The sequence below is a fragment of the Erythranthe guttata genome, chromosome 3, assembly GCF_056151865.1.
Source record: "Erythranthe guttata isolate IM_541 chromosome 3, IM_541, whole genome shotgun sequence".
In the NCBI taxonomy this organism is placed as follows: Eukaryota; Viridiplantae; Streptophyta; class Magnoliopsida; order Lamiales; family Phrymaceae; genus Erythranthe; species Erythranthe guttata.
In genome coordinates, this window is record NC_142535.1 from 4,565,628 (window position 1) to 4,592,487 (window position 26,860).

The 26,860-nt window shown below is 34.5% G+C and overlaps 2 protein-coding genes, 1 long non-coding RNA gene and 1 pseudogene across 3 annotated transcripts; 2 read left to right on the top strand and 2 right to left on the bottom strand.

The window, feature by feature from the left end:
- Positions 1-2,729: 2,729 nt before the first annotated feature.
- Positions 2,730-4,929, bottom strand: LOC148771590 (uncharacterized; annotated as a pseudogene).
- Positions 4,930-4,938: 9 nt separating this feature from the next.
- On the bottom strand, positions 4,939-6,534 carry LOC148771591 (uncharacterized). The gene is made up of 2 exons (XM_088815127.1): positions 6,351-6,534; positions 4,939-6,014 (listed from the first exon to the last, which is right to left on the bottom strand). Exons 1-2 carry the CDS (start codon positions 6,412-6,414, stop codon positions 4,939-4,941), a joined length of 1,140 nt encoding a protein of 379 aa, XP_088671253.1. The 5' UTR covers positions 6,415-6,534.
- A 1,939-nt stretch (positions 6,535-8,473) lies between these two features.
- On the top strand, positions 8,474-9,783 carry LOC148771592 (uncharacterized). Its single transcript, XR_016030484.1, has 2 exons — positions 8,474-8,616; positions 9,190-9,783. It is a non-coding gene; the product is annotated as an uncharacterized LOC148771592 (long non-coding RNA).
- Positions 9,784-17,051: 7,268 nt separating this feature from the next.
- LOC148771593 (dirigent protein 21-like) lies at positions 17,052-17,744 on the top strand. Its single transcript, XM_088816032.1, has one exon. The coding sequence runs from the start codon at positions 17,118-17,120 to the stop codon at positions 17,637-17,639; it is 522 nt and encodes a 173-aa protein (XP_088672158.1). The 5' UTR covers positions 17,052-17,117; the 3' UTR covers positions 17,640-17,744.
- Positions 17,745-26,860: the final 9,116 nt, after the last annotated feature.

The window sequence follows — 26,860 nt, forward strand, 5'->3', positions numbered from 1 at the left end:
GCCCGGTTAATTATCTTCCATGGCCCAAATTTAAAGGGTGTTTGGCTGAGCTTATCGGCTCTTAACAAGACTTTATAAAATATTTATGAGCTTATAAGCTCTTCTGAAGTGTTTGGTATTTTTTTTTTCAAAAGATCTAAAATATTCAAAAAAATAAGTTGTTGGAGACCATATGAGATATTTTCTAAAAATGATCCCGAGCCACTGTTTTTTATTCAAGATCTTATAATGAGTAAAAATAGCTTGCAAATTCACTATTAAAATTAAGACGTAATAAATTATCAGCTTTGAAAATAGCTTATTCGATGTTAGAGTTTATCGACAGTTTAAAATAAGCTTAGCCAAACTGGCCCTTAATCCAACTTTATGAATTATTTACCTTCCAACTTAATTGCTGCATATTTCGGTATTTACTTGGTAATTTTGATTCATTCCTCATATTTTTATGAGTAATTATAATTATAAATATACAAAAAACGATAAGAAAATATATGTGTTATCAATAACATCAATTACTTTGGATATTTTTCAGTTTAAGATACTATGGCATTGTAAAATGGAATACCGGCAATTAAATCTATTCTTCGATGAAAATCATGATATATGGTATTCATTGAGTAGAAAATAGATTGATTTAAACGATAAAAAAATGAGATGTAAAAGAAAATGCAAAGTAATGATGAGAAATGAAGAAAAATAAAGAGAAAAAATGAAAGAGAGAGACCAGCATGAGAAAATGGGGATAGAGAGAGGAGAGATGAAAGAGGAGAGAGGGAGAAGAATAATAAAAGAAAAAAACGTAATGTGTAGAGGGAAAAATGATAAGAGATAAATAAATGGAGAATATAAAATGACGAATAAGAGAAAAATAAGAAGAAGAGAGAGAAAATAGGAGAAACACATGGACAAAAAGGGCATAATAGGCATTAAACTAAGTTTAGGGGGTCACACAATTCAACAAAAAATTTATGGGTTTGCTTACAATTGGTCAATTATAAATTGGGTCTATACTAGACACGGCCCCGGGTCGGGTCGGGTCCGGGGCCGAGTTTTGGAGGACCCGTAACCGACCCGCGTCCGGGTCCAGGGCGTGTCCACACGGGTCCACCCGGGTCCGGGTCTGTTCCGAGCCGGGCCGGGTCCGAACCGGATTTTGAAACTTTGTCCAAAATATGCTTGGAATGGGGTTTGAACTCTGGTTCGCTTCACATGAATATGTCAATCCAAACTAGTGAGACAAGTCAATTGTTTGTAAAATTACTTGCAAGAAATATATATAACAATAACATATAGTGTAAAATGATTATAAAAATAATATTTAAATGGATTATTAATTATCATATTCATAATTATTAAAGAATTTTAATTAAATTATTAACAAATATAATATAATAAAAAAATAAAAAAAAACAGAAAGAACTTGAGCTTAATTCATTTAAATCTTACGATTCAATTCTAATATTTGAATAAAATGTAGGGTAAATAGCATTAAACCACCTGAACTTTTTCAGTTTTTGCGGATCACCACCTGAACAATTTTTTTTTGCAAGACTTCATCTCAACTTAGTTAATTGTGCCACTTTGCCCTTTTTTGCCCGTTTGCAGGTCAAAATGACCGGTTCTCATCTCACATGCGTTGCACATGCTACACTCAAGGTTAATGTTGTCTTTTCCAGTCCTAAAGCCCCATTTCCTTCAATTTTCCCTCCATTTCTCTCTTATGTCCATTATTTTCCCTCCATTTCTCTCTTATGTCCATTATTTTCCCTCCATTTCTCTCTTTCTTCTCATTTATTTTCAATGCAACTCATCTCTCATTCTCCCATTCCCTCCATTTTTCTCTTCACATTTTTTTCTTGTTGTTCTTAAAAATGTCGTGCTACTGTTCAAGGAGGACAACAATGAAGACGTCCTGGACTGAATTAAACCCAGGAAGGAGATACGAAACATGTCAAAAATATAGGGTAAGAAAAAAATTTGAAATAGCATATTTGAATTGATCTGTAAGTTTAATTTTTTTATGAACGATTATATGTTATCAGGAAATTGGAGGTTGCAATTACTTCGCTTGGGTTGATCCCCCAATGTGCGAAAGATCTCGTCAGATAATTCCTGGCTTACTTCGAAGAATTAACAACAATGAAAAGGAGTTAAAGAAGATTGAAGAACAGTTGAGCAAAAAAGGGTCAAGGGAAAAGTGGTTGTGGATGGCCTTGGTAGTTGCCCTGTTGTTGGTCTATATTCTTATCTAGATTTTTGAAATTGTAGTAGGATTATTGTGGTTTTTTTAAGTGGAAAAATATAATTACTTGGCCCATGTAAGTTGCAGAATTTTTATGTGTAATGAATATATGTACTGAATTTTTATGATCTGTGAAATGATCAATATTTGGAACTGTCAATATTTGTGTGTTGATCAATATTTAGAACTATTAATCAAATTGTAAAAGATGTGTCAACCAATACAATCAAAGAACTGTTGATCATTCATTGCACATAACATAAGACACGAGTGCACAAAATAACAATATCCAGTCAGCTCTCAAAAGTTACCAATCTAGCATGGAAATAATCCACCAAGCTTACAAAATAGCCAAAAATTCATCAAACAACAAAATTAAGAACATGTTCAAAAGTAATCAATCCAACTAGCAAAATGAAATGATAGAAAATATGCAATATGATAAAAAGTTCACAAAAACAACAAAAGTCACTGTATTTTTGCACCCCTAATCATCCTCATCAATTAATCTTCTCCTCACAGACTTTGGTTGTGATTGTTGGTTTCTTGCCACATGAGCTTGTTGGCTTCTTGTCACAAGACCTTTTTTATTTCTTGGCCTCAAATTCTGTGATGGAGATGAACCATCAATTGGTTGGTTTCTTGCCTTTGTAATAACAGACATCATTGGTTCCTTTCCTTTACCCTTTTCTTTTCTTGTTGGTTCCTGAAATTATATCACATGTTAGATGATTAATCATCTAACACAATACTTTTATAAAACCAAAATATAACTTACATTTTCTTGCATAATCTTTTCTTTTGCTTTTCTTGTTGTTGGTAATTTGTTCCTTGCAGTTGCATTCTTCACAGCTGCTTGAGTTCTCTACATAACCAAACAAATACCATTACACACATGAATTATAATAAATAAATGAGTACACACTAAACTAAACTACCTTTCTTTTGTCATTTTTCTCTGAGGCCATTTCAATTCCAGTAACTTGACTTTCCAGCTGTGTGATTGTAGCTTCTGTAGCTTGTGTAGACTGTGGAGCTTGACTGTCTAACTGTGTGATATTAGCTTCTGTAGCTTGTGTAGACTGTGGAGTTTGACTTTGTTTTCCCTATAAGTTAATAAACCATGAATGTTGTTAGTTAGGTAAACCATAAATACAAGACATATTTACAAAATAAATATAGTTTATGATATAAATACAGTTTACCTTGTTCAAAGGGCAGCCTTTAGCATTATGTTTTTTCTGTTTACATAGGCTACAAGTCATTAAAACACCCTGCCTTCCCAATTTTCCAACTGTGGTTATGGTTTTGGCAACTGGAGCTGGTATATCTTTTGAGCCACTGGTTTCTCCTGGCTGTTTTCTTCTTTTGTGAAGCTTTGGCCTACCTGTCATTTTCTCAATTTCTGGGGGAAGCAATGGAGGTTTTGCAGATATTGGCCAATTGTCAGGTCCCTCAAGTGTGTCCATTAGGTGACTGTACACTCTCATATATGTTTCTTTTGAGTAGCATTGTTCAACATAGTCTTCAGGTTGCTTTCCCATGTAATAAAGGCCTGAAATGGCATGTGCACATGGAATTCCAGTTAGTTGCCACCTCTTGCAGCTGCAAGTTTTTTCTTCCAAGTTAACTTTAAATCTGTCACCATAACAGTTCTCTATTTCAAATTGAGCCTGACCATTCCAATGAGCAATGAACTCCATTGACTTCTTCTTCCACTCTTCTATTTGCTTCTGAATATTTGGACATATGTTTCCATTGAACTTCTCCATTTTATCTCTCTTCACATGTATCCGCTTCATCAAGATCTTTCTGACTGCCTCAAGCATATCAATGATTCCCATACTTCTAGGCCTCAAAATCATTGAATTGAAACTTTCTCACATGTTATTCAAGAGTGTATCACACTTTGAATTTGTTCTAAAAAAACATCTAGACCAATGTGCAGCTGGTCTTTTTGCAAGCCACTGGAAGGCAGCTTTATCCTTCCCACTCAAATCTCTCATGATTCTGTTGAAGTCCACAACCCTTGTAGCTCTAGCAGCTTGCCATAAAATGTTCTTTAATGCTAAACCCCTGTGTGATAGCTTAAAATTGCTGTACAGATGCATTACACAGAACCTGTGTTCACTGTTAGGCATCAGTTCCTCTATTGCATCTATAAGACCTTTTTGCTTGTCACTCATTATTGTCCACTCACCACAATTCTCAATTTGCAGGTCCTCTTTCAAGAGGTTCATAAACCACAACCAAGTATCTCTCTTTTCTTTTTCAACAACAGCATAAGCAAATGGAAACATCCCATTATTTGCATCTATGCCCACTGCACACAACAATATCCCCCCATATGTGGACTTTAAATGACATCCATCAAGGAAAATGATCTTTCTACAGCCATCTAGGAACCCTTCTCTCAGAGCATCCCAACAGATATATATTCTTTTGAATTTCATCTGATCTCCATCACCCTTCCCCTTGATTCTGATTGTGGTTTTAGGACTGCATTTCTTTATCTCCTCAGCATATCTCCACAACATGCCAAACTGCTCAGCACTAGACCCTGTATTCAACTCCACAGCTTTTTTCTTTGCCCTATACATTTGGTGTGTGCTGAATAGCAGCTTACATTCCTTCTGTGCAACAGCCATCATTGAGTCTACTGGCCAATTTGGATCAGTTCTGATTTTATCTGCATATTAAGAGGCCAACCACCTAGAATTTGCACAACCAACCCTTTCTTTTCTTGGACATTCATGAATTGCATTGATTGTCTTGATTTGAAAGGTTGATTCACTTCTCATTTGAGAAGCATAAACAAACCAAGGACAAGTTTCATGCTTGCAGATTGCTTGAACCTTATATTTCTCATTCAACTTCAGTTTTATATCCCTGCCATTCACTCTTCCATGCTGCCTTACAGCTTCCCTAAAAGAAGCTGCATCAGGGAAGCAAAGGCCAAGCTGAAACTGTGGATTCTCCATGTCTATGTTTGAATTGAACACTGGGTAGTTGTGGTGCATGAACTGATCTTTCTTGGGGATATCCACAACCTGAGTCTCTACCCCTGTATTGAACCTCTTAGACCTTCTAGGTTCTTCACTCTCACTGTCTGGCCCAAGTCCACCCCATTCTACCCCACAATCAATATTTTCATCATACTGAAAGTCATCATCTGACTCAAAAAATTCACTATCAACCAGAAAATCTGAATGCTCTGAATCATCCCCTACTGATTGCCCATCACTACCCCCACTGTCATTACAATCAATCACATCCTCTAATAATTCATCCATTGTTCTACCATCATCATCAAAGTGTGCTTCATCAAAACCATCCACTGGTTCATCAATATCACCAACAGGTTCATCAACATCACCAACGTACCCAATTGCTTCATCTACTTCTGGAAAATCATCTTCATATTCAAATTCCCCTGCACTTTGATCAGATTGCTCTGCTTGTTCATAATGCTTTACACAAATTGCTGCAACCCTTTGATCATCAAGATAATTCACCAACTCTAAAGCATCATTGTCATTTTGCATTAAATGCATAACACTACAATCATGCAGGCAACTTCTATCATGAAAGAAATCATCCCAATCATCCAAATGTATCTCCCTAGCCATTTCAGTTATCTCAGTCATTGACATTTCATCCACACAACAATGGTCAAAGTAAGTTATATTTCCACCAACATAGCAGGTCCCACCCAAATCCATAATTTTTCCAGAATGAAGCATCATTATTGTGAAATTATCACTGTTTGGGCCTGCCAAAGCATATAAAATACATTTTCAGAAAAAAAATTGTAATATAACAATGACAAAACATAAAAAATAGGACACAAAACATGTACAGACAGAAAAGTGGTCCTGTTTTACACTCTAAATATCTAGACAAAGAGGTAACAGCCAAAAAACAAATTATAAAAAAAAACACAAGTGTGGTCCTGCCACTCTAAATACTATAGAATACAACAATTCATAAAATAACAACTGCCACTGCATTAAAAAATCAACCAACTGCCACCGCATTTGATAAACTACATCGAACAAATGTTTTTAAAATCAAAGAATAAATTAATACATTAAAACGCAGAACATACCGTAATCTGGAGCATTTTTTGTAAAATCTGCAGCGTCGTTACCCTCTCTCACTTTCCAAGTCATGATAGAGTGTGAAGATCTTCAGATTATCGCGAAATTGGAGATGAATCCTAAACCCTAGAAAATGAGAAAAGGGGCGGATGAATTGGGGATGTGTGAATGTCAACGGCTATTAGGGCCCAATATTTTTTTGGAATGGAAAAGACAACATTAACCTTGAGTTTAGCATGTGCAACGCATGTGGGATGAGAACCGGTCATTTTGACCTGCAAACGGGCAAAAAAGGGCAAAGTGGCACAATTAACTAAGTTGAGATGAAGTCTTGCAAAAAAAAATTGTTCAGGTGGTGATCCGCAAAAACTTAAAAAGTTTAGGTGGTTTAATGCTATTTACCCTAAAATGTATATGTAAAAAAAGGATTAAATCATATGATCTACAATTTAATTTTCTTACGATTTTTACAAATTAAACCAATTATTAAAAGAGAAATTACATCATGATATTTTGAATATAGTAGTCATATATAATATTATTTTTAAAGTAAGAAAATTAATTGAATTGAGATATAATCTATTTTTGTTAAAATAAACATCATTTATATTTTTAAATAATTATCTTATGATAAGATACTCAATAATATTAATAAGTTCTTGTCAACAATTGAGGTTAATCGATTTAAATTCATTGAAATGAGTTATAATCTATTTTTTTTAAATAAACATATTATTTAATTTTGTATTCGATTTTTTCACACTATCGATTTTAATAACAAAAGTGAGTTTGTATTAAGTATACGCATTTGATTAAATATTGAATTGATTCAATCCTATATATTTTTCAATAGTGGAGATTATATTGATATAGTAATTAATAATGGATGTTTTGAAGTATTGAACCGTGCTTTTATATATATATATTTAAAGTTTGCATTTGATAATAATTTAATTAAACTTATTTACTAATAATTAATATGAAAAGTAATAATTTATTTAACATATTTACATGCCAATTAAATCATTTTACCGGAGTTTTATTATATATATTTATGGCCTAAATATTAACAAATGTTGTGTTTGGCCCAGTGGAAAGATATGCCATGCCCATTCTTTCCAATCTGCCCCGTGTTCGAATACTACTCTCCCTGTTGAACTAGCATCTATTGCTTGATAAATTCTACTTCTTTCCCTAAAATCAAAATAGATGAAAAATTTCTTTGGTTCATGCATTTCTTATTGAATAATATATACTAAGTAATTAATAGAGTAAATTCTCCCTGTCTACTTCTTTCCCTAAAAATAAAATAGATGAAAAAGTACCCGCAAGGCTGGCCTAGCGGTTGGAGCAAGAGAGCTTGGGGGTCAATTGACCCAAGTTCGAATCCCCTTGCCAACGGTCGCTAGGTCCAGCTTGTCACACATGGTTAGCCTAGTGTGGTTTAAATTGACCCAAGTTCGAATCCCCTTGCCAATGGTCGCTAGGTCGAGCTTGTCACACATGGTTAGCCTAGTGTGGTTTACATCTCTCGTATGGTTTGCAAGCTATTATACGAGAGTGTAGGTTTACCCAGTGCACCTATATGGTTGGCTGCGGGTTCCTGCATTACCAAAAAAAAAAAAAAAAATAGATGAAAAAGTTCTTTGGTTCATGCATTTCTTATTTAATAATATATACTAAGTAATTAATAGAGTAAATGAATCGACGGGTTTTAATTTTCTTCATGCTTCTATCATTAACAAATGGGGTAATATGCTGGAGGTCCCTCAAACAAACCCTAATTAGATGTGGGATACAAGCCCAATATTTTTTTCGTAACTAAATCCCTCGTTATGTATAATAAATGAAATAAAGGCTTTTTTTTCAAATATCCCCATTATACCCTTAATTGTAACAGAACGTGTATTAACGTTACAAAGAGTTACATTGATTTGGTAAATCTCACGTTCCTTATAATTAGGGATCACATACCAATTTATTCACATAATCTTGTAACTGCATCGTAATATCATATCACTTCGATATGAAGAGATTGACGGTGATATCAGTACCCCGGGTATTCTGCAAATCTCTGAGTTTCAAAGAGTTAAATTGATTTGGTAAATCTCACGTTCCTTATAATTAGGGATCACATACCAATTTATTCACAGAATCTTGTAACTGCATCGTAATATCATATCACTTCGATATGAAGAGATTGACGGTGATATCAGTACCCCGGGTATTCTGCAAATCTCTGAGTTTCGTTCTTTCATCTACAACCGTAAGAAGGTTCGGTTTATATCGCTTTTACCAATTGATTGTGTTTAATTGACGCGATCGGTTATTTTATTTATTTATTTAATTTTCTTTTTACTTTTTTTTTTTTTTGTAGTTTGCACATACAATTTCTGTATATTTTTCTACGTTAGTAGCAGTATGTAAGAGGAGTGCTTTGTTTGAGTTTGGATTGGTAATTCCTGTTGTTTTTTGCATAATTTGATTATATGGTTGTTTTTTGTTGTTTCATCAATTGGCACCGATTTAATTTTTTTTGTTTATGTAATTGTTTTACAATAAATTTTGATTTTTGTTGGACAAACTGGTTTCATCATGTTTACAGGTTTCTTAGTATGTATTATGGTTTTTTATTCATTGTATAGGTTTCTGTCGTTTTTTGTGGTATGTACAGATTTGTTGTTTTTGCTGTAGCCATTAATAAGATTATATGTACAGTCATTGCTAAGTTTATATGCACAATATTTTATAAACATATATTATTTTTTTTGTTGATATTATGTCATATTATTATCATAATACTATTGAGGTACGACACCGCTGTCTTGGCACACTGAACTATATCAGTTGGCGGAAGAACGTTATGACTCGGTATATGGGGTACTAATTGAGCTTGTTGCTGAAGTGGAGTTTTGGAACATAGCATGTTTGTGCAGAAAGTGGCGAATTTCGGGGTTTCCATGCGCTCATTGCTGCTTGTGTGTTGTACAAAGCGAACACGGAAGGATACAATTATGTGGACGACTACTTTCATTTTTCTTCGCACAAACAAAGTTATGCTTAAATAATTTTTTGTTCTACTAGACCTAGTGCCGATCCTCCGTTGGCTGTGATTGGTCCGCCCGAGTTCCGATCCAAGCAAAACGCGGTAGAACAAAGACGAAAAGGATTGTTTCAAGGCGTGAGAGTGTAGCGAGGAGGATGAGGTGTAGCCGCTGCAACCAGGTTGGCAGTCACAACAAGAAGACATGCACAAACGCAATTGAGTAGTTTTATTTGGTGTATTATACAGCAGTTGCACTACGATTATTATTGAAACTTAGATTGTCTTTTTTTAACTCATGGATTTTTGTTGAAGACTACTTCTTTTTTCAGCAACTTCAATTTTTTTATGACTGGTTGACTGGTTTATTTTTGTTCCATGAATTTTATTTTGATTGAGTCGTTGAGTATTTAATATTTTATTTTGAAGTTGTTAAAAATTTATAAGCTTTTCAATATTTTGTTTTCTTCACAGGTTATTGTATTTGTGTTTGTTGATTCTTTATGCGTTGGATGAATTAATGTGTTGTTTTGTGGTCGTCGCTTTGTTTGTTACACACAGTCTTACTTAATTTTGCATAACTAGTTCACAGTTCATTCTTTCATTGTTGTTGGAATTTCAGTTTGTGTATTAATTTCTGACATCACCCATACAATTTTTTTGGTGCTTCTGGCAATTCGTATTGTGAATGTATACAATTACCAGATACTATTGCAACGCAATTTCGATGGTAAACCATTACATATTGTAATACAATACAGTACACTATAGAATACTATAGCATATTATAGTTACAGTATACTATAACATACTATAATACATAACACAGTTTCCATAGTATACCGCTGAACATTATATTACAATACAATATATTATAGTATACTATAGTACATTATAGAATATCTGATATATCATATTACGTATAACATGGCCATATAGTATGAATGTATTGACCTATTTCAGTATATGTCAAATGCTAAAGTATCTTTACGGAATAAATAGCAAAATGAGCACTGAATATGGGCATTAAATATTGTCAATATAACCATATAATTCTTTTCACTTAGAAACACTGCAAATGTCATTTGCACAAATGTTACACTTGCGTAAAAAAAACAAAAAAAAAACTAGCATGAACTTATAGCTTAATCAATTTCGTAATTCAATAGATATTCTACAATGTTTCTTCTAATATTTGTAACCCCTTCATCAACATCTTTTATTTTCAACAACCCTTGAAGAAAATGTTCTCTGATGATGTACAACACAATTACACTACAATCGTTGTTCTCAAATTTTTGTTGTGGACTAGTCTGAATGCTTAAATGTTCGCCGAAGGGGATATCACATAATTCCCTATCTTGTGTTGTCTTCTCCAAGTATGTTTTCTGCATGTTACTTATACAAGTTAAATATATATACTCATGTAATTGGAAAACGAAAATATGAAGAATTAAATGTTCAATAAAAAAAGCAGGGAATATAAAAAGGAATAAGTACGAATACCATACAGTTAAAGAGGAATAATTTTATGTTCAAAAGGTCAGTCTATACAATGCATAGACACATATAGACAATCACGCATTCAGGAGAGTTTACAAAAAGATGTAGACACCAACATAATGTATAGACAAAAAAACAGGGTACTTGTGTTTGTAACAAATGGTGTAGACATCCACATGTGCTACAGGCTATGAGGACCCCGAAATTAAGAGTTGTGTATAGTATAAGTAGTACAAAATTTGTTCATATCCATTTTAGTGTTGATATCACCAGTATTATAGGCATCCATAGATAGTCAAAAATTTTGTTGTTCAATCAACTAATTAATTCACAAACAACACTTATTTGAACACAATGTACTTATTTTGTGGTTTTACACAATTCACCACACACATGGCACACACAGTACATTGTTTTCTATAACATCAATAAAATCAACTCGATTTTTTTGTTCTATAAATCTACATAAATAAGGTATAAACTTTTGTAGAGACCCAAACTATGTTTTACACAATCAAATCACCCGGAATATATATTCAAACTCAGTTCTTAAAATGTTGTAGACGCCAGAAATACCATTTCACATAATCAACAAACAACCACACGAATTTGCAAAGACAACTATAGAAACATCTATACAATCAAATCAACTATTATTGTCATAATATTACAATAACTCTCACACACAATCAAGTCATTTAACATATACATCCAAAGTAACTACATAGTAATCATAGACACCAAATAATCTTATGAATACACTCAAACAAGTTACCACACATGTTTCATTCTTACCAGGGTCTACCGCGTTTATATCTTATTGTACTTTCATCCTCATCTCTCCTGCAAATTTTTCCTTGTTGAAATTCCTATTTCTGAAATTGGGCAATAAGCGATGAGGACTCAAAAAAAAGAAAATAAAATAAAATACATACTTGATTTGTTGCCAGGCGTAGACATCTGTAGGGATAACGAAAGGTTTTGAGTGGATTTTTCTTCGTTTTGTTTCAATTTGTCGCTTAATTGTTAGGAAAGCTAAATGTGTTGGTGAGAATCAAGCAGTGCATAGACAATCATAGACTAGCACAACACCCGTAGAATACCTAAGTTTTACATAGATGATTTAAATATTCGCATAAGCCTAATTAACTCATACATACATTTCATTAACAATAATGACTAGTAAGAAAAATTTACAGCTATTTATTATTACCCTCACATTGTGGGTCCACAAAATGTTCACATATATTCATCCTACCGGTAGATTCCAGTTAGGTGATGCAGTATATGGAGGTCAAAATATTCATTTAATATACAATTTTATTCTATCATGCTTACTATCAGCCAAAATAAACGAATCCCAGCACTACCCCATAACTACAAATGGAGGAAACACCTACCAGTTTACAGACAACCATAGAAAAGCAGTGGAAAATTCATAGACTACCATAGAAATATTACAACATAAACTACAACAGCAATTACTATGCCACAACAACAAATACCCAGAAAGATATTCAATATCAATTTTCTTCTACCAACTACTTTGTTATCACCCAAAATAAACGAACCCCAGCAATACATAACTACAGCCGTACAAAATACCTTACCAGTTTACGGAATACCATAGAATTGCAGTGAGAAGTTCATAGACTACGATAGAAATCTTAAACATAAACTACCATAACAGTTACTACACCACAGCCCACTGCATATTCACATAGACTACAATAGAAATACGCCTAAACATATATATCACTGACTATAACTATAATTGAAAAAATATGCAGAATGTAAACACAGATAAGTAAATTCCAATTAGAGATTCAAACCACCAAACTATTTTCATAGACACCCAATGATTGAACATAATGAAATAGAAAATTGCACATATGTACAATCTAATCTGAATCTAGCACATTTATGTCCTGCTAACCCTTCATTCGCATCTCCCCTGCATATTAGATTGTGTAAAACCCTAATTTTTAAGTTTTTCAGAAAAAAAATTCAAAACAAAACTCACTCGATCTGTTGCGTGACGTAGACATTCGTAGACGTTTGTGGCGACGAGGAGTTGGATTTTGTTGCTGTATAGTACTTTCATAATTATTGCCGCCGATTCGCAGTAAAGAAGAGGAAGACGACCTTAATTTGGGGGAAAAGGAGGGGGTGGTGGTTTATGGCACGGTTATTATGGGATTTAGGATAATAGAATCAGAGAGATTCTTAAGGCCGAGATTGGTGGGATTTAATTTCAACTTACCAGATACCAAAATACACGGCGTTAATATCACCGTAAGGGTACTATAATAATTTCACAAAAGGATGTATTTCTAATGTTTTAATATCCTTGGGTGTAGCATCTAATATGTTTTCCCACTAGGGATGCATATCTTAAAGCCCCTTAACAAATAGAGTAAATGCATCAGTTTCATCTTTCTTTATTTTTACTTTCCTTTGCATTTGCTAACTTTTATCAAATAATATAATATAGTATATGTGATGTTAGTATTAATTAATTAATATTATAATATGCATATTATACCAAAAATAACATAATAAATACAAAAATACGTTATTATTAATTATTTTTCAATTAACTAAGTAACAATGGACAAAATTGATAAAATACAATTAATGTTTTATTGGAACTCTAAATGACAAATAACCACGAAGTTTTTAACGATTCCCATTATTCTTTAATGGAAAAAAAACACAAATAATATATATTACCAATGTTGTTAGAATCGGACCGAACCGGTCGGTCGGACCGGTTCGAGCGTGACCCGTCGGTGAAGCGATCCAGTTTAACATTTAAAATCGGAAAAATTAAAAACTGGGGTCAAACGACCAAAATCCGGTTCGACCAGGTAAAACCCAAGAACTGGCGAGTCAGTCAAGGAACCCGGTTTTTGGCCAAAACGTCTCAAACCACCGCATATTGGAGATATTAATATTAAATGATACATTTCATTAACATTTTAAACCTTTGGTTGAGATGGTCATTCAACATGGTATCAAAGCCTAGCCAGACCAAATGAAAGGTCTCGAGTTCGAATCCCGACGCCACCTATTTCGAATATTTCAAGTGCAAGGCTTCAAATGTAATTCGTCTGCACTTGAGGGTGCGTATTGGAGATGTTAATATTAAATGAAACATTTTGGTTGAGATGGTCATTCAACACCGCTGGAAGTTGAGATGGTCATTCAACACCCTCTGATTTGGTTATTTTTGACTAAATTTGAGTGAACCTTCACAGACTTAGTGTTAAATGGTCGGATCTAGTCATGAATGGTAAGCTTTTGGTTGAGATGGTCATTCCACACCGCTGAATTGGTTATTTTTGACTAGATTTGAGTGAACTTTCACAACCTTAGTTTGTCAATGGCCGGATCTAGTCATGAATGGTCGAAAGATTGCCGGATATGGTCAGAGGGGTTTGTCCGATTTTGGAGAATAAAGAATGGAAAAATATAGAGTATAAGCAAAAGAAATATAGTAAAAAGTCGGGTAATGTAGATAAAAGTGAAAATAATAGGTGGGAAATAAAAAATATAAAGAAAATAATAACATATTAAAAAAATAATAAGATAATAACACATAAAAAAAATCAAATACCCGGTTGAACCGATTCGACCCTGTAAAAGCATGACCCAAATGGCCGTCCGGTTTTATAACCGATCCGGTTCTGACAGCATTGATTATTACTAGGCATGATGTATACCTGACGTTTAACTCCAATGAGCATTGTCATGTGAACTCTCCGTGCTATTTTTCTCTTGGGCAAATGGCAAAAAGGCCCATCGCATGGGACTTAAATGCATTTTGGTCCACAAAAAAAACAGTCTCTCAATTAAGCTCATTCCCATGTCTTTAGTCTAAAATACCCTCAATAATATAATTCTTATCAATTCCACCAATTATACTCTAACTTCCTTAATATTACACATTGACCCCGAATTTAAACAAATATATCACATTAACCCCCCAAACTTTTTTTTTTCAGAAAATAAATTTTTTTTCTGAAATGTCCAGATTCCGGCGTTGACTTTTTTTTTTTTTTTTTTTTTTTTTTGAAAACATTGTTTTTTTCCTGAATTTTTTTTCGGTCGGTCAACCACCGTGGACCGCCGGTCTCCGGCGTTGACTTTTTTTTTTTTTTTTTTTTTTTTTTTGAATTTTTTTTTTCTTAGAAGAAAAAAATATTTTAATTAACATTACTGTTTTAGCTACTAAATTACTGTCTCAGACAGTAATAATACTGTTTGGGACAGTAATATTATGAATATTATTTTTTCCGAACAGTAATATTATGAATATTATTTTTTCGAACAGTAATATTATTAATATTATTGTCTAAGACAGTTAAATTACTGTTGAAGACAGTAATTTAGCATCTAAGGCAGTACTATTAATTAAAAAAAAATTTAAGAAAAAAATGTCCCTCTTTTAATTAAGTGCCCTTGTCATCGGCCTATTTGCCATTACCCCTTTTCTCTTTAGTGCGAGCCAAAAGTTAGAGGAGTACATATTAAAGTTTATTCTATGTAGCTTATAGCCCAAAGGGTAAAATGGTGGTCTCCATCAATTATTACATGAAATACTCAATTAATTGCAAGCCTGTAAAAATCGGTAATTTGGTTGGAAGTGGTTAGGCATGGACATACGATTAATTGGTGTGGCGGTGATTAATTAGCGATAAATTGGGTCGTTTTTTAAAATTTAATATAATATATTGGTAGATATTATTTATAAATACTCAAAACATATATAAAAATATAATTAAACGTAGTTATATCTCCATAATGCATATATCCTAATAACATAATAAAAATTTAATAATAATAAAATCATAATACAGAAATATCCTGATAAAATATAAATAAAAAGACAATTTTTTTTTTAATTTAAATTTATTCTTCAACATTCTTGGCATACATCATTAGGTTCTTTAACAATAACGGTTAACATAAATAAAATAAAGCATAAACTCAATTTTTTTTTATTAAAATCCCAACTTTTATGTTGAAGAATAAAAGAAAAAAGAAAAACCGATTTTTGCCACCGAAGTTTGATCTGCCTTAAAGGTTTGACCGCTTCGGACCCCTAAAACCGCCTCACAGGCAAAAATTGATATTTTAAACCTTTACACTAAAATCGTAAAGGTTTAAACTGCCTCCACCAAGGAGACCGATTAATCGGGCGCGTCGGCCGATTTTTAAAACACTGATTAATTGTCGATTGTTATATAATAAATAAATGGGTAAATTACAAACACCCCCTGAGGTATGGTCAAATTACAAAAACACCCCTCTTGTGTGGATAATTACAACCACCCCCTCAACTCCTCAAATTTAGTGGAATCTTCGAGATTATATGAAATATTATCACTTTTGTACCCGTTTTATCCCATTCAAACTCTACATGATGAAGCAAGATGATCATAATATGTGATTTTTGGCTTGTATATATCAGTTTGTGGTGCATCGAAAACTGTATTTTTATATAAAACGAGTACAAACTAGAGCACATTCCACGGAATCTAGATGATTATGTTGAATTTGGCACCATAAGGGTGGAGGTGTAAGAAAAAAATATAGTCGAGGGGGGTAGATGTAATTATCCAAACAAGAGGAGGGTTTTTGTAATTTGACCATACCTCAGGGGGTGTTTGTAATTTACCTTAAATAAATATAAAAGATTCATTATATGAAACTTATAAATTATAATAGAGAGTTTTTCTCATTTATTTTTTAATGAAGGAACCCGCAACCAACCATTTAGGTGCACTGAGTAAACTTACAACCTCGTATAATTGATTGCAAATTATACGAGAGATGTAAACCACATTAGGCTAACCATGTTTGACAAACTCAACATTTCCAACCGTTGAGAATGAGATTCGAACCTGAGTAAATTGACACAGCCTCACTTGCTCCAACCGCTAGGTCATCCCTTACGGCCTCACTTGTTCCAACCGCTACGTGATCCCTTATAGAATTGTGCATGGAATGGGAATTATTTCTTTGTCTCCCATTGGAGAAGTCTCAGTTGAATGTATGTATGTGATGTGTATATAAATAAGCCCTTTGTTTGGGCATCTTTTCATATTGTTTCATGTCAAATTAATTAAAATTAAACAATTAATTCAACATCGCTGCCAATAATATTTGCATCCTGAAAATCACATCAACCATTTTCGCCATTCTCACCCTCTCCTCAAATTTCATGATCACCCCAATTAAGTCGCAAGAATTCTGGAGAGAAGTGTCCAACGAAGAAATGGGCCTGAAAACAGAGAAGCTCAGCCACCTCCACTTCTACTTCCACGACATTGTCAGGGGTCGATACCCCACCGCCTACCGAGTGGCGGAATCCGCCATCACCAACTCCTCCGCCACCATATTCGGCTTTGTGGAGATTATCGACGACCCCCTGACTGTGGGCCCGAATATAAGCTCCAAAACTGTGGGGAGAGCGCAGGGGATGTACGCCTCGGCGGATTTGAACAACTTGGGGCTTCTGATGGTGTTGAACTATGTGTTTACTCAGGGGACGTTCAACGGTAGCACTCTCAGTATATTGGGGCGGAACGCGGTGTACTCCGCCGTGAGGGAGATGCCCATCGTCGGTGGCAGCGGCGTTTTCCGATTTGCTCGAGGGTATGCTCGGGCGAGTACTCACGAGATCAACATGCAGATTACTGGTGTTGCTGTTGTTGAGTACAATGTCTATGTCTTCCATTATTGATGGATTAACTCTCAGTACTAATTTTCTCAACTCGGATGCTATTTTAATTTGTTTCATGAATGGGACATCATCATTTGTTTTCTGTAATAAAATAGCCTGGTTAATGCTCAGAGAAATTTAAAGTGCATTATTACTTACACAGACAGTAATTTAACCCATCAAATAATATAAATTAGCCCCCCACTCACCAAAACACAAAATATATTTCTTAAAATTAATGTTTTTGGAGGGAGGAGTATGATCATTTTCATCGATCCCTCTCCTTTAATCTTGAACTATATGTTGAATTCAATTAATGAAAAATTACGTGACACCTTTTCACTCGCACATAATAATACATTCTTCACGAAATAATTGTATTTCACTATTTATGATAATTAACTAAGTAGTTGGCTTGGGCATCATTTTTGTTAGAATGAAAAAGTAGATAACACCCGGATTCAAAGACCCACTTGCTAGAGTAGGTGAAACTATAGTTTGCACCACTAAACTATGGGGTCTGTCACAAACATCCATTAAGTACAAAATGTAACAAACTAGACCCTTCGTTTCAAATCTGTTAGTGGATGATGAGGTGGCACATTGACTTTATTGTTTATAGCCGCTTTTATACCAGTTGGAACCTTTTTTTTGCCCTTTTGCCCCTCATGATTTTTAAGTCATCCACTTCCAGTTCCAATCAGTTAAAAATCGACTTTAGGCCCTCATGATTTTTAAGTCATCCACTTCCAGTTCCAATCAGTTAAAAATCAACTTTAGGCCCAATCAGTTAAATAACATCTTCAGGAATCTTGCAAGTCTCTCTCATTTGGCTTCGGCACATACGGAAAATATCTTCATATAAATTTTCATAAGCTAAAAGAAGAACTTACTTGATCTTTACACTGCTTTGACCTGTCACTACGTGAGGGTTCTTGCGATTTTTCGGTAAAACATATACGAGGTCCACCTCGCGCACCTTCGCGAGTTGCATCCCCCCGCTCAGGCAAAAATGACATTTTTGGCTTCCCCGTAGCATCACGTGGCGGTAAAATTGTCGAACTAGGTGGTTCTTTTGCCCGGACCGACACATAACGAGAAGACTCCGGACGACGAATCTCTTTAGTCGACACCTTCACTACACAAGCCAAAACACGACAGTTAGCTAAAAAGAACATACAATACATAATACAACACAACAATGCAAAAGGACAAGTTAAATGGAACGAAAGCAAGCTACCGCCAAGTGTTAATTTCATAGTGTCTCACAACAATTTAAACAACCCTAGGACCCCTCAAGCGGTGTCCATTTAGCAAAAATCAGCAATTTGATTTCGCCGTAAAATAGAAAGAAGTGCATAGCACCTCTTTTTTTTATCATGAACAACACATGAAAAGTTTCCAAAAGTTGACATGGCATACAGAAAGCATGCACACTATATTGGGAAAATTGCTTAAAAATTGAGTCATGAATATTTTTTTATCAATGTTATTGTATGGTCTAATTGATTATATAAATCAATCTTGGAATAGATTAGTATAAAACCAATTTTATGGTGAATGAAAAATTACTAGTCCAAAATATAAGGAAAGTGGGATTTTGAGTTATCTCACATTGGAAAAGTAGAGAAGTACTGAGCTATATATATATATATATATATCTAAATGTTGGGACAAAGGGTCACGCCCTTTGGGCATTCAACTTTGTTTGGGAGAAATGCCTATATGTTATGTGTTTCGAATCGTGGCCACACGCCGGCCGACCAGCCAGCCGGCTCAGCTCACTTATTCGTTTGGATTTGGGCTTCGGCTTCGGCCCAAATAACTACATTATGTTTTTTTGGCCAAAAACATTAGGACATGGGCCGTCAACCCATTGGACTCTCCTTACCCCAAAGCCCATCTCGAATGGTATTACTGGTTTGAATTGGTGCGGCCGAACCAATGCAAACCAATCGGCTCAACTCGAAATGGTGCAACCATTCGGCCCAAAAGACTCAATTATGTACCTTTTTGCTCCAAAGGACACCTTTTCAAACCTTATAAATAGACCTCGTCTTTCCCATAATTCCTCACTTTAATCCAAAAAACAGCCTACTGCATATTTAGCCTACTCTTCACAAATTCTCTCGAAAAGTTCTACACAAAGTACAGTTCGTCGTACTTGGGATTTGGAGTGCTCCTATTCCAAGTCTTTGCCGTTGTATCTTGGGAGACGATTTCCGTTCAAACCGTTAACACCGTTACGGGGAAATTTCGTCTTAAGGAGAGAGTCAACTCGTCTCGGCCAACATTCATTAGTAGCAGATTTTTCCAACACACTACATGTGCTAATACATGTGTTTCTCCTTAACTGTGATAAGAATTATTCAGAAGATGTGATCACTTGCTAATAGGAAGATTGGTCCTGGCCGCCGCACAATCACCAAAAGAAAACACTTAAAAACAAAATGGAAAGAGAAAAAAAAAAAAAAGGAAAAGTGGAAGATGAAGGCGGCATACTCAACGAAGAAAAGAAAAGTGCAATGTTATTAGAACCGAACCGAACCAGCCGGTCGGACCGGTTCGACCGTGACCCGGAATAAAGCGGTCCGGTCTGACATCTAATACCGGAATAATAGAAAATCGGGGTCAAATGACCAAAATCCGGTTCAACTGGGTAAAACCCGAGAACCGACAAGTCAGTCAAGGAACCTAGTTTTCGGCCAAAACGTCGAATCACCGCTGAGTTGGTTATTTTTGGTTAGATTTGAGCAATCCTTCACAGACTTAGTAGTGGGCGGCCAAATCTAATCATGAGTTGTCGAATGATTGTCGGATATGATTATGGGTGATCGAATAGGGGTGACCGATTGCGGATTTTAAGAATAAAAAATGAAAAAAATATAGAGTATAAGTAATAAAATATAGTAAAAAGTGAGGTGAAGTAGATAAAAGTGAAAATAATAAGTGAGAGATTAAAAATGTAAAGAAAATAATATTTTAAAAACATTAAAATTAATAAAATAATGGCATATTTTTTTTTTTGAGTAAAAATAATGGCATATTAAAAGAAATCAAAAAACCCGGTTAAACCGGTTCGACTCTATAAACCCATGACCCAAATGATCGTTCGGTTCTGAAAATATTGGAAAAGAGAGAAAGAAAGGGGAAGGTAATAAGAAGATGGGTGGCGGCCAACCTAGAAAAAATAAATAGAAAAATAAAAAAAGAGATAACAATAGAATAATCAAATATCGCTCGGAGCCTATATTTACAATGGGTGGTTATATACGCAGGCGCTATTTTGGTGAACATGCACTTTTTTACCATAACTTTTTACTTTTTTACTTTAAGTTTTTACTATTTTACATTTTTATTTCTAAATCCTATCATTCTTCAAAAACCAAATTTCAACATTCATTGCAAAAAAAATTAGATATTCAACAATTTCTAAAATGGATCCAACAAATATAGACCCGGAGGTAATATTTTCATTTTCTCTCGAATCTTCAAGTACTCGTGTGATATTACGCGAGCACATGGCATGTGCTCGCGTAATGTCACACGAGTACTTGATTTTTGTTTTTTTTCTTGTGTTCGTGTGATTTTGCACGAGCACATGGCATGTGCTAGTGCCAAAACACACGAGAAGATGAATAATTATTTTTTTTGTTCATGTTATTTTACGCGAGAACCTTCTCAGTGGTCGTATAAAATCATGCGAGCACAATTTTTTTTTAAATAATAATAATAATAAGTCGTAAAAATTTAAAAAAAAAAAAATCTTACTCGCGTGATTTCACGCGAACAGAGAAGTTTTAGCCGCGTGATTTCACGCGAGCAAAACATCCCTGCTTGCGTGAAATAACGCGAGTAAGTTTTTTTTTTAATTAATAATAAATTAAATCGCATTAAAAAAAAATTTAAAAATTGTACTTGCGTAGTTTCACGCGAACAAAGAGTTTTTGCTCGCGCAGAATTACACGAGTACATGGTCTCTGTTCGCGTAAAACTACGCGAGTACAATTTTTTTTTAATCATATTTAAAATACAAAATAGAAAATAGAGTTATTTTTTGACACAATAAAAATAGAAAATCGAGTAATCGTCCAACACAATTAAAATAGAAAATCAAGAAATCGTTCAAAACAATAAAAACAGAAAAACAAGTAATTATTCCACACAATCAAAATAGAAAAACGAGTAACAATCATCCTAGTACAAAACCAATGAAAATAGAAAATAATAGTCAAAATAAAGAACAACTGTCATAACCATCCTACTGTCTAACCCTCGATCCCCTACTCATAGTCCTCGGTCCCCCACGACCCCTCCCCTCCCGTGTACAAGATGGAGATACTGAGCATGGGGCATCATCAAATCAAGTAACTGTGGCTGGATTGACATAAATTGCCGTCGCTTTCCTTCTACGATCGGATGCAAGAACTCCCCGATCTCCAATACGATCCGGATCATCCGGATTGTTCGACTTCCGACCCAAAACTTTCATTAAACTCTTACCTTTTCCCGTAACTTGACTCATTAAACTTTTCCCTCTACCTCCGGCCATCTACAATTTAACAAAAAAAATGAATTAGTATTTAATTTAAAAAAAAAAAAATTAAAGTTGCTCGTGTGAAAACACGCGAGTAGACCAATTTTACTCGCGTGCAGGCACGCGAGTAAAATAGATCTCCTCGCGTGTTTTCACACGAGCAGCCAAAAAGAAAAATAAAAAAAATAAAATTTAAGCTCAAGTGATTTTATGCGAGCTCGATGAATTGAGCTCTCGTGGTTTCACACGACCACAAACCCTCTGTTCGCATAATAATACACGACCTCAATCTCTTTTAATTTTTTTCAATAAAAAACATACGAATTTAAAAAAAGAATAATAAAAAAAAATTACATTCATCTACTCGCGTGGTTCTACATGAGTAACTCCACTGTACTCGTGTAGAATCACGCGAGTAAAACAAAATGCTTTGTTTTAAAATAAAATTCAATAATCGTAATCTACGTAACGAAACAATCCAAAAAATGGAAGAATTACCTCCGATCTGTTATCGTCTCGGTAGGGATCTGAAATCGAAGTACAAAAGCTTGAGATAGTTTTTGTGGAAATTTATCTTTTGATTTTTCAAGAATGGTAAAAAAAGTGCTGGCACGATTAAATTGTGCCTGCACAAATCGTTTCAGTTTTCCAATTGCTTCGGCTTTAACTCGTTATGTAATATTCATTTACATTGCTTTTGTGACGGTAATTGACTAATTTCCCGCTTGTAGATTCTTCTAAGGCTGCGGCTATATGCAATACTCATTCCACTTGTGCAAGACCAAATTAAAGAAAGATTCCAAAAGATTCTATTTTATTAAGATGGAATGACAAGTATGCCCATAAATTAAATTGGATTTTTTTTTTCTCATGTAAGACCAAATACAAATAATGAGAAAAAGACAAAAATCGACACCAAGGTGTCGAAAAACTATGCTACAAATCGACACTTAAGCGTCGAATTTCATAGGTAAAAATCGACATTGACATGTCGAATTTATAGCACAAATTCAAATGTCGAATTTTATACCTCAAAATTGACATCTAAATGTCGAATTTTATACCTCAAAATCGACATCTAGATGTCGATTTTTAACTGTAAAATTCGACCTGTACATGTCGAATTCGTTTGCGCGGGATTTTTTTTGGAAAATCGATATTCTAGCTAAAAAAACCCATAAATGCATACATTCTTGGGTTCTTCCATCGTAGAATCTTCTATTTTGATGTCTTCTGACTCCATACTTGCCATCTTTGTAAGATTTGTTGAGTTTTGATGATTTTGAATTTCTAGGTTTTGTGGGTTAATGGAGAAAGGTCTTGTGGATTTTGGAAGATGGAGAAGATGAGAGTTGGTCTTGTGGTTTTGTGGTTTTGTGATAGGGTTTTTTGTGTTTTTGAATTTTTGATCTTGCATATTTGGATTTTTTTATTTTTTTAATAAATAAGGGTATTATAGTATTTATACATTGAAAATTTTAATTTGGTCTTACACAAGTGGAATTAGTCTTGCATATAGTCGCAGCCTTCTTCTAATTATTGTTTATTTAATTAATGCATATTTTTCTATAAAAAAAACATCTTGGAGCCATGGAACAAGTATATTTTTTCTTTGAAACTAAAGATAAAGGATGTAATAATAATTAATATTTCCAAATATTTACTCGCAACTTACATATTTTCACCGGGATTTACTAGAGAGTGGAGGGCTTATAATATACATGAACTTAAGATCTAATGAGTCCAAAACTCAATTACTAGAGAGTGGAGGGCCCAACTATTATCAAATGCCTAAGCTAATATTTCAAATCTATAATTAAATTGATTTACTAAATAAATAGTTCAATCATCCTTACACATAAATTTTATTGTCATTATTATTGCTCCAGATCTTACATTTTCAGAAAGTTATCATCATATTTTTCTCTCAAACTTGGACTGACTTAAGCATAGAAGAAGAAGATAAAACCAAGCTTCAGCGCACTAACATGTATTTCTTACCTCTCGTCCAAGGATCTCGAGACATTGTTTTAGTTCTCGAAAATTATTGAAAGCTCGAGAATCATTTTAAGGTGATTCAAGTTAATTTATCATTGACCGCATCACCACCCCATTTCCCAACATCGCTGATAGTTGCCAGTCGCCGCTGGCAAATAAAACTATGAATCAACAGGCGGCACCACCACGCTCCAACACCATTTTTTAATTTCAACATTGTTCACATAATTTATTGATTGTTAACATGAATGTACAAAATGAAAAAAAAGGATATCCTTTATTCTTATTATATCTACTAGTATTCACCCGCACGGGGCGGCATATGTTCAATTGAAAATACAAGTCTGTAAAAAAAATTTACGCTGATATCAATTGTTCGCTCATTGAATTGAAGTACAAAACGTCATCAACCAACAATATTAAAAATATGTTATGAGTATCATGTTCTTCATAATTACAATATAGAAATAATATTAAATATTAGTATATCCACAAACATAAATCTTAAAGATAATAAGATTTGTACTGAACATCCTAGGGATATCACTGAAAACAACATTGCACGGGGAAAAACATTTAGGAAAGATACACCTACCAAAGAATAAGGTGTTAAAAAACATAAAAACCAAGACATGTTACATGACGAACTCATAAATATGAAAATATTTTCTACCTTCAAATTCGATGAAATACTTTGTTGTGCACGACATTTCTAGTAACATTGGTGATTTCACCCGAATCCGAATTGATGAATATGTTAATACTCCTCTGGTCTAAACTCTGGACAGTGCAACATATAGTTGACCACGGCTGAAGCCAGCGCTAGGAAGATTCAAACCAACATGCGAAAGAGTATGGCCTTGGCTTTTATAGATCGTCATTGCAAAAGAAACAATCAATTGAAACTGTCTTCTTTGAAATTTAATAGGCAGTCCGGAGTTAGATGGTATTAAAGTCATCCAATGAATGAACACCATGTCACCGATATTTTTACCGGAAAAAAGTCTGCAATTCAGAATGTGAATGCCGGTTCTAATAATTTGAAGTCTGGTCCCATTGCACAATCCTCTAGCGTAGTCAATGTTTTTTATTAGCATAACTGGTGCACAGACCTTGAACTTCAATACATGAAAAGAAACCCTCGAGCATCTTATTGTATTGAGAAATTCAGTCGAATAGATTTCTGCATTATCCTCCGTTGTTTGCTCGTCCCTACACATACTATCTGAGTTCAGGTACACCTTCTCCTCACTTGGAAAGAGAGACATTAAGTGATCGTTCATAGACTCGATGCATTCTTTAGTTGGTGCAAGAATTGCTCTCCCTTGAAAATAATCTGGATCATGAAGTACTTTTACATTCCGAAAGATGAAATATCAAAATACAACCCTTATTTCATAACTCTATTGGAATTAAAATCACTATTTTTAGTATGAAAATGGTTGTTAAATGTTTTGATAGCCTATTTAATAACCCCACTCGAGGTGTTGTTACTTTACATAGTTTATATTAACAAATATAATATCAATCGGCAAATCAGTAGATGAAAAAGGTTATCAAATTTCAAGTATCATAGTATAACAATTGTTGGCACCAAATTTCCGTTTGTGAAGATTGAAGAAATCCGCCATACGTGGAAATTAAAGATTGGCAAAGATTTGTTTTCCATGTTTATTTTGGAATTAATTAGAGTCCTATTCTTGTAATATTTTTATTAGGACTTAGATTTATTTCCATGTATTATATTCTAGTTAGGTATCTTTTGTACTTATCTAGAACAGAAGTAGAAATCGACTAGGATTCTATTACCTAGTTAATCGATTTCTTAGGGCTCAAGTTAGGTTTAGGGTGGTGGATTTCGTGCCTATATAAGGCCCTCAACCTCATATGAGTCCCATGGAGCTTTAATAAGAAAAATCCCAGCATAAAGGCTTTGAAGGGTGCAGCCCGTGCTGCAGCCCTGTCTGCACGGCAGGTGTGGCAACATAACAGGTTTCTTCTACCAGGCCATAAAGAAGATCGGCGTTTCGGGAGAAGGGCTTAAAAGATCTCGGGAGAGGTCGATCCGCCGTTTGAAGGAAGTTCAACATTGGAGGAAGTCCAAGAGTGCGGAGGAGGAATTGCTTTGATTATCAACAAGTTCGAGTCGTGTGCAAGAACGGCGTATCACATAAAGAGGGAGTCTTTAGTGGTTTATTAAGTCCTATTAATGTACACTTAAATCTGAACTAGTTTTGCATGTCCTCGTGGATGTAGGGTACGTTTGTATCCGAACCACATTAAATTGTTGTGTTCTTTATTCTGCTTTTCGTAGATTTATTACTGTGACAACACAACAATTCTGTTACGTCACCTAATGTCGTAACATGTAGTCTGTCTCAACAGATGAGTGGACTTCCATAGGCATGTAGAAATCAACAATTGGCATCAGAGCGGGTCACTAGATATACTTAGTGTCCGATTTTGGGTTTTGATTTGTTTGCTTTGCTTATTGGATGACGTGTGTTCACAAGGAAGGTTGAGATGGAAGTCTGTCACGGCATTCACCCAATTCCGCTGCATTGTAACGTGCCCCGTGATGGGACACTCTGATAGAAGACCAGACGGGTTAAGAAAAGTGGCATCTGTGTTGCAGGGGGAGTAAATCTCATCTGCAGGGGGAGTTCTTGTTAAACATGGATTCTAACCAATCTATGCCAAAGGGGGA